Genomic DNA, 12,241 nt, shown 5'->3' on the forward strand with positions numbered 1-12,241 from the left:
TAATGTTCATAATTGGTTTTACATTTTTTTCTCCATTGGTTTGGCTCATTTCTTGAAACTGAAATTACATTCTCAAAAGAACATGGACAAATCTCCAAACCACTTTGCAATTGTTCATAACAGATTATATTTCTCATTCATTTTGTCAAATTGCAAATGTCTTAGTACTTGTATCAATGTCTCAGGACATCTTTGCAAATGATTAAGTACAACTATCCCACTGTTAGCACAGTTAGCCTACATTTAGCACAATTTCCAAGTGAATAGATCTTTTTAATCAAAACAGATTGTTGATTCTCAGTCTAATGCAGGGGTGTCAAACTCAGTTCCTGGAGGTCCACTATCCTGCATGTTTTAGATGTTTCCCTCTTCCAACACACCTGATTCAAATGATCAGCTTATCATCAAGCTCAGCAGAAGCCTGATAACGAGCCTGATCATTTGAATCAGCTGTGTTGGAAGAGGGAAACATCTAAAACATGCAGGATAGTCGCCCTCCAGGAACGGATCTTGACACCCCTGGTCTAATGGTTGCTCTCTCCAAAACATATCAGCATCATTTCATTGTATTCATCTTCACATGCAGAACAGTCTGTTCAACTTTCAAAATTTATCATGAGCATAGTACTTCTTATGTTAGTTGTAATTGTGGGGAATATTCATTTTTGCATGTGTATTAAACTATCATGTTTTTATTGCTTTTGCATATTACTTATAATCATTTTAATTACTCTTTGCTTATCAATTATAATCATCATTTTAATTACTTTTACTTATTACTTATGATCATCATTTTATTACTTTTACTTATAATCATCATTTTAATTACTTTTGCTTAGTAATCATGTTATTACTTTTATTCGTTACTTGTAATCATCATTTAATTACTCTGTTACTATTACTGGCCCCCACTACAAAGCTTAAACAAGAATAAAAGTTAAAGTATTGAACCATAAACAATGTTGAGAATTAGGATTAATATATTTAGCTTAGTGAGGAAATACTATAGAAGAATCTAAATTAGCAATGTATTAAATTAACAATAAAATGGGAAAGAACATAGGAATCTGGTATTAATTAAATAAGATTAAAGTAAATCAATAAAGGGAATGGGATCATTCAAATCTGCCATAAAGGTGTGATTAAATTATCAAATTGTTGTTTAAAGTTAAGTTGAATAAAACTGAATCAGTAAATTGTTTAATTCAACACCAAATGGAACAGAAATCTGCAGATCTCAGCAGAACTGAGCTCTTAAAAATCTGTGTAAAGGTCACAGGGAGCGGCCACATACACACACATTCAGAGACACCTCTTGCAGGAGGAAGACGGAGGTGATTGGACAAGACCCAAGACATCCGGAGAGGCTGTCTCAGCGTGGGGCCAATCAGAAGACTGCAATTTCTTAGTTTAAAAACTCATGTATTAGCTTAGAGATTCATTCTTTCTTGTGATCACAGCTGCATGCAGAGAACCATTGTCTAGCTTTAGCAGTTTTCTGCTGTCAGCATCTGAACAAGATAGAATCTGCGTGCACGCATATCTGTCCATCCTTTGCATTTTTTACTAAATATTCTTAACTGAATATTTTGAGTCTGAGTCTTCCTTGCGTCGTGTTTTTCCTCAATAGCAGTAACAAAAAAATCCGTTTTTTCCGACATAATTCACCAGCTTTATTTGCAGTGCTGCAGGCTACATATAATTTTCCTTTGTTTTGTGTATGTGTTTATATTACAGTTTTATATTACAGTAAGGTGTACACATTTTCTTTTTACTCTGATGTATGGTAGTAACTTTATGTATGTGAATATATATTTTTTCAGTTGCTAAAACAATAAAATGACATGCATTGCACACACTTAAACTGAAATAGAGAGAGCAAAACCTTTTCTCAAGCCTCCAAAACTCTAAACACCTTTTCTGCTTCACACATTTTGCTGCTTTTAGCACTAATTACCTCCGCCAGGAGGTTATGTAATCACCGGAGTTTGTTTGTCTGTCCGTCTGTGTGTGTGTCTGTGTGTCTGTGTGTGTGTGTGTCTCTTTGTCTGTTAACAGCATAACTCAAAAAGTCATGGACGGATTTTCACCAAATTTTTACAGGATGTCCGGAAGAGCAAGAGTAAGAATCGATTAGATTTTGGAGGTGATCCGAATCACCGTCTGGATCCAGGAATTTTTTGAAGGTCGAAGGACAATTGAGAGATGGCCTGACGGCCATCTCTCCATTGGACAGACAGAGGTCGCTGCAACGATCCCGGGCGACGGCCGAATCCCCCGCGATAGGTTCGGGCTTCCCGGGCGAGTCGGGACCGACGAAATGAAGCGGCAGCGACGCGTGCGGTACCGTCACACGCGCGCGCAACGGTACTGTCACGTGCGTGCGGCGGCGACGCCTGCGGTACAGTCACACGCGCGCGCAACGGTACCGTCACGTGCGTGCGGCGGTGCCGCGTGCGTCGCTGCAACGATCCCGGGCGACGGCTGAATCCCCCGCGGCCGCTTCGGGCTGCCCGGGCGAGTCGGGACCGACGAAACGAAGCGGCGGCGACGCGTACGGTACCGTCACACACGTGCGCAACTGTACGTGCGTGCGGCAGCGCCGCGTGCAAAACACTGTGCTGTTACACTGTACATGCATGTTATGCTTTCTGCACAAACTGCTGAAACTCAATACAATCCGTCCATGACTTTTTGAGTTATGCTGTTAACAGACAGACAGACAGACGGACAGACAGACAGATGGCCTGGCGGAGGTCTGCGCTCTCCGAGTGCTTTTCTAGTTTAATGTACGTTAGCGCCTCCATAAAAACACACTTAGCTGCTGGTCCCCCGTAAAAAAATACCCGTGTGTGTGCCCTCACCAAATTCTTTGCTTGCCACCTGGCTTAAAAACTTTTTGGGGGGAAACCCTGTGCTAACTCACCTCTTTTTAGACTTCGAAGCCCATCCTCCAAAATACTGCTGGGTCTGATATCGAGGTCGCATGATTTGATTCACGCTGACACTAGCATTAGCTCCAACCGAAGTAGAGGCGCCTCGTTGGCTCCCGGTTCTGAAAAGCCGCCGCATTTCTTCCTCAACGGCCGCATTGGATGCGACTGTGGATGGCTGTTGCCGTTGTTGTATTACGTTAGACACTGCTGTGACGGTTGAAGAATTTAAAATGTTATTGAGAAGGCCGATGGCTTCATTGAGCTGCTCTCTGTCCACCATACTGTCATTTCTATCATTTTCGTGTACGTAAACTTGCGCCTCTGCTCGGTATCAAAGATGATAACTAATCAGAAACACAGAATTTAGCGGTACTTCCGTTTCAAGCAAACTCACTTCCTTTTCAAGTAAACTCTCTCACACATACTACTATTCTCATTCATTCACATACTACTACTCTCATTCATTCACACACTATTATTCTCATTCGCATACTATTATTCTGTCTGATTTGATAGTAAATATAGAAGAGTATACTGGTGTATGTGAGAGAGTTTGATAGTAAATGTGAGAGAGTTTGATCGTAAATGTGAGAGTTTGATCGTAAATGTGAGAGAGTTTGATAGCAAATGTGACAGAGTTTGACAGTAAATGTGAGAGAGTTTGATAGTAAATGTCAGAGAGTATACTAATGTATGTGTGAGAGTACGAGAGTATGATAGTAAGTACAAGAGTTTGATAATAAATGTAAGAGGGTTAGATAGTGAATGTAAGAGACTATACAAAGGTATGTGTGAGAGTTTGATAGTGAATGTAAAAGCAAGTATGATTTATTTCTCAAGGGGCCTCCCATAGGATCCATCTTGGCTCCAGATTACTGGTATTGGTAAGATTAGGTGCAAAAGTAAATTAAAATGCACATTAACTCAACGTCATATTCTTGTTGCACATCAGCTCTAGATATAACTGATCCAATGTAATAAAAACAGTGCATGTTAACTTAAAATCTTTATTACCACCTGACCATATTCTGTAATGTGAAAATTAACAAAAGCTTTACTTATAGTAATAGGAGATGAGTATCAGCACATGAGCTGGTTTACAAGCGGCACCCCATACTTTGCAGCCCATCAGGTCATACATGAACAAATGGAGACAGATCTTACATTATATGAGATGCAAAATTTGAAATTTTACTGGCACCATTTACCCCCAACATGTTTTCTGCAAAGGCTCAACTAACTCCAAGTTTGTTCCCTTTGGAAAGCCATATTCCTCATATACAATGACTACACCAGTGTTTCAGCATTTTACATGAACCCAAACCCATCCACTGTGTGCTTTCTTTACAGTAAATATGACAGTTAAAAGTTTAAAAAATATCTGCTGCTTTGTTTACATTTAAACCAAGTAGTGCTGAGACTGCTGTCAGAATGTGAGTACCTTGATTTCATTGCATTGAAAAAGCACTACCATTCATCCAAACTGATTCAAACTCCCCACTGCACTTCCTCAGGACCCCTGCAATACCCCTACCAAGTTTGAGCATGATCTGATGTACCGTTGTCAAGATATGCAATGGTTTCTATGCAGAATGAACACCTCTAAAAAATAGTTCCCAATTAGACTTTGTTTACATTTAAACGAAGTATACAAGTGTCAGTGTGCAGACACTTCTGGTCAGTGTCTTACGGATTTCAGCAGGACAACAGGACTACACTGAAACTCGCAGGACATCGAGATTAAACTCGACATCAAACTTTTAACAAAGTCCAAAGAAGCCAACATTTTTGAGGTAAGTGACTTCACTGTTCTGTTTGATGAAGCAAACACCAGAGGAAACATTCAGAAGGCAGTTTTAAAATCTATTTTTCTACAACTCTGTCCAATTTGTAATGAAATCCGTGAGTCAGAACAGGATGTAACACTCAGTTTTGTACTTGTCTTGTCATTTTGAACATCTTATTATTAAAAGTAAGATCTTAGCAGTGTGGAAGGGAAGTGATGTGTTCAGGTTTGGTCATAACTGGATAACTAAAAACAACCAGTACTCCTGCATTTTTGTGACCAAGCATTTAATGTTAAAAAAAATATTCTGTATGCTTTGTTTTGTATTATCCTGGCATGCAAGTACAAAAGTGTCAGAAAATATCATTGGTTGATTTCTGCATTATTGTTTTTTTGGGGTAATGTGTGCTCAAAGATGAGACTTTCAGTGACAGTTTCAATTAGTTTCTAAATTTCAATTCACCTGTTATCAGAGATTATTTCATCGACTCGTCCTGTAGTTGAAACTAGAACTAACCATAAAAAAATCATGCTTTATCTGTATTAGTTCTTGAGATACTGTCATTTAAACATTACCTCAAATGCCTGTAATATGTTAAAAATGTGCTGGACGTGGATAAACAGGCTTTAAAAAAAATGATCTCAAACATCTTGATTTGTGATTAAAAATACTGAACACATTTCTAAAAGTTAGTATTTTTAATATATTTGAAATATATTTTATGTGAGAAAAAATCTGTCAAATGAGACATGGTTGAGCAGAAAATGTTCTAACAAATGAGAGATTTCAACAATTTCTAACAACATTACTCAGAATATGTCGCTATAAGTTATTAAGTGCAGATAGATGAGAAAAACAGTGCCAGTTTTAGTCATTTAACATGCCATTTTCAAAATGAAACAATGCTGAGAATTTTGAAATTGTTTTTAAAGGCATTCTAGAATTCATGCCAAACACAAAAACTCTGAGTGGAGACAGCATTTCAATTTATTTTATTGAGTTATTTATTCGTTTGTTGAATAATTTAGTGAAACCAGCTTAACACCAAACTCAGAGACATCCACATTTAAGCAAAATCGAGATAACCAAACTTTTGTGAAGTAACTCCACTCTTCTGTTTAATGAAGTAAACACTTTGGAGTTTCTGAGGAAACATCCATGTAATTTTGCTGCAGTACTGTCCAATATGCCTTATAACACAATTCAGAGCAGGGTGTAACACTCAGTGCTGTTGTTTTATGATAACTGGTTCAAAATTTAGCAAATATGATTGAAAACTGAGATCACAACAGTGTGGTAGATTACCAATGGTTTAACAAGACATCCATAATATATGGTTCTCTTTTGTGTCTGTTTCACTTTCAGTCTTCTGGGACAAGATAAAGATGTACTTTCAAAGTTCATCCTCATCTTCATCCTCATCGTCATCCTCGCCCTGCGACAGACTGGCGACCTGTCCAAGGTGTCCCCCGCCTTCGCCCGAGTCAGCTGGGATAGGCTCCAGCACCCACCGCGACCCTAGTGAGAATGAAGCGGTGTATAGAGGATGCATGGATGGATCCTCATCCTCATCCTCATCCTCATCTTCCTCCGAGGGGAGTACCACATGGCAGCGTTTGGAATTCACAACAGGCTACACGGTGGTGAAAGAACTGAGAGCTGGAGGCTTTGGAAGAGTGTTGGAATGTGTGAAAAACAACACTGAAGAGCACGTGGCTATAAAGGTGCCCATACGGCACAATCTAGACCATGAGGTAGGAGACTGATTTCAGCTGAACAGTGACATAAAAAGACATTGTTTTAAAAAGAGGTAGTACCACTACAAGATTCTGAGTAGTGGTACTGGTCATGTTATGTACTTTTCAGTTGCTGAGAAGAACTGATTGGACTATGTGGCTCAGCAAACATATTGTGTCTCCACAGGCGGACATCCTGAAAAAGCTCATGAGCCACAACTCGAAGGAGTCCAACATCATTGAGTACAAAGGAGACTTCTTCATAGACAATAAGCGGCTCCTGGTGCTTGAAAAGTTGGACATCGACCTGTGGGACTATGTGGAGAGTTTACCACAGCCAATGCGACTGGAAGACGTCCGCACAGTTATTCAGCAGGTGTGACCTTCTATTGTCTCCTTATATTTCTCTCCTTCAGTGGTGCTAAAATTAACATCGGTGGTTCAGGAACCTTTACAACTTCTACTTTTATTGTTGTGTGACAGATTTCTTTAACAAACTCCTGATAAATGTTGTTACTTGCAGGTGGCTGTAGCTTTGAATGCAGCAAAGAGTGCTGGCATAATCCACGGTGATGTGAAGGAGGATAACATCATGATGGTGGATCACGTGAAGCAGCCCTTCAGAGTCAAGCTCATTGACTTTGGTATGGCCAAGTACAGGTCGGAAGCCAAAGCAGGAGAGCTATTCCAAGTACTTGAATATAGGTATGAAATACTGCTACTTTTTAAACATTGAGAAATCTTTCATTCAGCGCTGTCTCCTTACTGTCTACTGTGTCACATCTTCATCTGATGTTTTTTCCACATTCAGAGCTCCAGAAATCACCCTGGGCCTGCCGTATTCAGAGGCCATCGACGTTTGGTCCTTAGGCTGCGTGATGGCCGGGATGATGACTGAAGATAGTCTCTTCGGATCAGAATCAGACTCAGACTCGGAATACTGGAAAGTGAGTAAATTACTGCAGCTGAAACACATTAGAAGCCATCACAGGATTAGCTTCAGGTCTAACATGGTGTTACGTTTTGTCTGCAGCTCCGACGCATGATCCGTCTGCTGGGTCCGCCACCGCAACATCTCATCGATGCTGGCCGGAGATCACGATTTTTTTTTCAGAAAACGTCTAATGGTTTGTGGCGGCTGAAGGTACAATGCTCCTACTGTGATTTTACCTCTGACCTTTACTCACTCAATAAGATAAAGACTTTAGTAAGCATCATTGTTTTCTTCTTTCAGACACCTGTTGAGTATTTTGTGGCCCATGTCATCTACTCCGACCCCACAGTTTACGAGTTCGGCTCTCTGGATGAAATGAAAACGGTAGGTAGTTTAGGAAGCAGCGGCTAGTTGCTGAAAAGTCCCGTTCATTTATGGTATTCACATTTGACGGTGGAAGGTGATTTGACCACTGTTGGACTTTCAAAATGTTTGCTGCACCAGGTGTCCTCTGAGACGGACAACCCAGCAGAGGCCGATGAGAGGAGGGAGTGCATCGAGCTGTTGAAGGCGATGCTTCGGTGGGATGAGGATGACAGAATCACCCCCAGCGGTATCCTCAACCATCCCTTCATCACCAAAAGCTACCTCAACAGCAGCTCCCCCACCAGCAGTTGGTAAGTGTGTTTCTACTTACTTTGTACACAGGTTGTGAGACATTAGCAGCCCAGCAGGTGACAAAAGACTGATATGAACTTTTGCTGATTTCCATGTTTACATTCTCTGCTCGTCAGATGTAAACCCAACAGTGTATGTTTCCTTTTTTAGCGATGAACCTAGACCCTCCACCAGCAAGTTCATCATGGTTAAGCCTGCAGATCCTGAAAACAGAATTAACCTGACAGGCTTGCCTGATGAGGACAAAGACCTGAAGAGCAGTGAGCATGAGGACAGTGACAATGCTGACACTGCTGAAGACACTGACGACAGCGAGGATAGTAATGATGATGAAGACACCGAGGTCAGTGAGAAGGAACAGAGGAAGACGAAGAAGAAGAAGAACTGCTTCCAACGCGTCTTCTCTTGGATAAAGAAGACGTTCTGCTGCTGCTGTGCGTCCGATGTGATGAACTGAGCAGCACTGTCAAGTGTCTTTCACTGTCACCCTCACCCCAACCGGTCGAGGCAGATGGCCGCCCTGTCTGAGCCTGGTTCTGCTGGAGGGTTCTTCCTGAAAAAGGGAGTTTTACCTCCCCACTGTCGCCAAGTGCTTGCTCAGACAGGGAATCCAAAGGAAACTTTGGATTTGTTGGATTTCTTTCTATAGTTTTGTCTTTACTTTCCTCACTGAAGTGTCTTGAGATGACACATTTGAACTGGAAAATAAAATGTATTGAAAATGAATTGAAAGGTTTACCCAAAAAGTGTCTGGATTTTGGTCACATGGTTGTTGCTCACAACTGCCCTGAGTCAGTCGTGGCTTCTCAGTTGCCGTGCAGAGCAGAGAATCTTTGGCTTTCTTTTTTTTACAATTTCCATCGTTATTTTTGGTGAATTTTTAAATTTGACATTTTAAATAAAGTGACTACAATGAAATCTGACAATTTTAAGCTTATTTTCAAGATGTTTTCTCTATGTAACCACACAAAACTGATGGTATTTATTACAAACAGTCGGAAGGTTGAACCACCAGAAACTGCATTTTTACACTTTCTGGCTCTAAAAAGAGTGTGCATTTTGAAGACTTTTTAAAAACAAAACATGCCTTGTAAACAAAGTGGTGTTACAAGGGTTTAAAGTGACAAGCACATCTCATTGCAATGAGTGACGAAGTTATTTTTCCTGCACTCCGCAACTTACAAGTCTGCCATAACTATCGATCTTAATCATTTGTAATCCTTTACATTTTCATTGTGTAGTTAATTTTGCAGAGCTCGTTGTTTGCTCAGATGGTCAGGCATTTCCTCATGGAGCTAAAATAGAGACAGTATTGGTTGTCATTGAAAAAAAATTACCATTGAAAAAAATTGTCATTGAAAACACAATTTCCTCCACTATAGTCTTGAAGGTCGGACTTCCCCAAACCAAAGAAAAATAAATTACCAATCTAAAACAACCACATTTTCAAAGCAAAAAACATTACTATTATTGATTTTTTGTTGTTATCCACTCATTCATTTTGCTGTCAAACTACAGTTCCAGTAGTTTCTCCTCTGTTTTCTTTTTTTCCACCATGTTTGTTTGTTTGCCTGTGTCACTAGAAAGCAGGTGAGGTGAAGATAACCGTGCTAAGAGCTTCACAACAATCTCAATCCTTCTAAATCCAAACATGGACAGATGTTGACTTCAAACCTCTGAAAGTCAGGCCAAAATATCTGCCGTACTTATTCAACCAACCCAACCTGAATCTGGCCGAGACGGCGGTGAAGTTAGTTTTAGCCAGAACACCAGCAGCTGTAATGCTGCTGACGTTACAGCTGCATCCACCAACAAGCTCAGCAGGACAGAATAGGATCCATATTGGCTCCAGATTACTGGTATTGGTAAGATTAGGTGCAAAAGTAAATTAAAATGCACATTAACTCAACGTCATATTCTTGTTGCACATCAGCTCTCGATATAACTGATCCAATATAATAAAAACAGTGCATGTTAACTTAAAATCTTTATTACCACCTGACCATATTCTGTAATGTGAAAATTAACAAAAGCTTTACTTATAGTAATAGGAGATGAGTACCAGCCTTTGTAAATGTCATATATTGATGCATAATACGCAGCATATTTTAACATATGTTTTTCAAATATATTTCAACAGCAAAATTTGAGAAAACGTTTTAAAAAGTGACGTTTTATACTTACCAGAGGCGTTTTTTGTTTTTTTGTTTTTGCTCTTTTGAAAGCGTTGTTGCACAGAATGACAGTTGGAAAGATGTTTTTATAAATGAGTTCTGATATAGTGAGCATTTGAACTGAAATGACTTTTGCTGTAAGTAAAATTTAATTCTAGAGCACGTTTCACAGCTACAAAATCACAAGGTGCTTTACAGTGATAATAAAAACCCAAATCATGTTAATAATAATAAAATGTTTATTACCACCAGACCATGTTCTGTCAAATCATAATTAGAAAAACACTTTCATTTCCAACATGGAAGTAGCAGTTATCATTAGCAAACTTTATAATGTATTTTACTAATATGCAACATTTTTTAACATAATATTGTGTTATTTTAACATTATTATTCACATATTCTAACACAATATGAATTATTAATCAAATCTGTGATGCATTTTTTTCCATGTTGGAAGTGTCACAATAGAAAATGTTACTGGAAACAGCAAAAGTTGAGAAAAGATTTTTAAAAGTTGCCATTTTCACACATTCTCAAGGTGGTTTTTGATCTTTCTGAAGAAGAGCTGATGCGTAGCATCAGAGACGGATACAGCTTTTTTTGAATAAGTTCTGATACAGCGAACATTTCAACTAAAGTTTCCACTTCTTTTGTTGTCTTCATCTCTGGACAGCGTCAAACATCTCCAATACCACAGGCCTGTTTCACGAAGCAAGTTCAAGAAACTCTGAGTTTCTTCCGCAACTCTGAGTTGATCTACTCAGAGATAGAAAACTCTGAGTTTTCGCTTTCACAACGGCTGGTTTGAGTTGGTTTAATCAACTCGGAGTAATTTGACCCGGAGTCAAGCGCGTGCACCGCAACTCTGAAAAGACAGCATCAATGGAACCCCGATTCAACGAGTCACCATGGAAACGGGGAAGCGAAAGGCTGCGTTTTTCAACTGGAAGTTTTTAACGCGCTCATATGGCGAGTTTGAACACGTTTTTAGAAAGAACTGCAACACTGCTGCAGGTGCAAAAGAGAGGGAGACGGCGTGGAGAGCATTGCTGCCCGGATCAGTGCGTAAGTTTAAATGTAGTCCTTTGTAATCGTAATAATATTACAGGGAATAACTGTCTGAACGGTAGAATATGAAGTTATTTCATTTAGGTGAAATCTCACCGGGGAGAAGCAAACGGGGCAGCAGCTTAAGATGAAATATAAAAACACTGTTCAAACAGGTAAGACCTCGGCATTATCTCATGGAGGTACTTCATGTTGATCAAGTTTTACATTGTAAAGAAGCCTAAATATTACGTGGCTGTTTGACTGTGCAGTTGTTTTATCCACATAGCCTAAATGTCTGCATCCATATCATGTCCTGTTAAATAATTAAGCCTATTTAAACTAACATAGACTTCTGCTCAGCCAACAGAAAGAAAGTAGATGCCTGTAAAACGGTGGTATAAAAGGTCATGGATGCACATATATATATATATATATATATATATATATATATATATGTACATATGATTATTTAGTTCTCTTTTGTGTCTTTTTTTTGTCTTTTGGCCCCTTCACACCACAACAGACCTTGTAACTGTAAGTAGGCAATACTCCAAAGATTTATCCAAATGGTAGTTTAAGTGTACCGAAACATGTCACTGATCTAGGATGAAGAGGATGAAACTGTGTCTACTGCCTTTACAGAGGGGGATCCAGAAAGGCATACAGAGGTATGTTACTGATAGTTCTCTTCCCATTCACATTTTGGGTGGAATATAGTGTGTGACATTTAGCCTACACTGAAGTATTGCACATTCTCATCCTTTTAACAGAGCATGGCTGGACAGCAGCAGGATGATTCCTCAGCTTCCACTGCACAGACTGACACAGTGAGATGGATGTTCAGGAAACACCAGAGCTTCATCCCATGGAATTCATGTGCAACTGTATAATTTCATGTCCTCTATGTATTCCCAGTTATCAGTAAAAGGGATTTACAAACTGC

General features: G+C 39.5%; 1 protein-coding gene across 1 annotated transcript; it reads left to right on the plus strand.

Moving 5' to 3' along the window:
• Positions 1-6,181: 6,181 nt before the first annotated feature.
• LOC127532933 (homeodomain-interacting protein kinase 1-like) lies at positions 6,182-7,505 on the plus strand. Its single transcript, XM_051944835.1, has 4 exons — positions 6,182-6,477; positions 6,647-6,835; positions 6,983-7,164; positions 7,493-7,505. The coding sequence occupies exons 1-4, from the start codon at positions 6,274-6,276 to the stop codon at positions 7,503-7,505; spliced, it is 588 nt and encodes a 195-aa protein (XP_051800795.1). The 5' UTR covers positions 6,182-6,273.
• Positions 7,506-12,241: the final 4,736 nt, after the last annotated feature.

The sequence above is a fragment of the Acanthochromis polyacanthus genome, unplaced genomic scaffold (genome assembly GCF_021347895.1).
Source record: "Acanthochromis polyacanthus isolate Apoly-LR-REF ecotype Palm Island unplaced genomic scaffold, KAUST_Apoly_ChrSc contig44, whole genome shotgun sequence".
Classification (NCBI taxonomy): Eukaryota; Metazoa; Chordata; class Actinopteri; family Pomacentridae; genus Acanthochromis; species Acanthochromis polyacanthus.

Excerpts from the sequence above, each read along its gene's own strand:
- LOC127532933 (XM_051944835.1), top strand. The coding sequence starts at position 6,274 with ATGGATGGATCCTCATCCTCATCCTCATCCTCATCTTCCTCCGAGGGG. Across the intron at positions 6,478-6,646 it reads GGCACAATCTAGACCATGAG|GCGGACATCCTGAAAAAGCT; the intron begins GTAGGAGACTGA and ends GTGTCTCCACAG. Across the intron at positions 6,836-6,982 it reads TCCGCACAGTTATTCAGCAG|GTGGCTGTAGCTTTGAATGC; the intron begins GTGTGACCTTCT and ends TGTTACTTGCAG.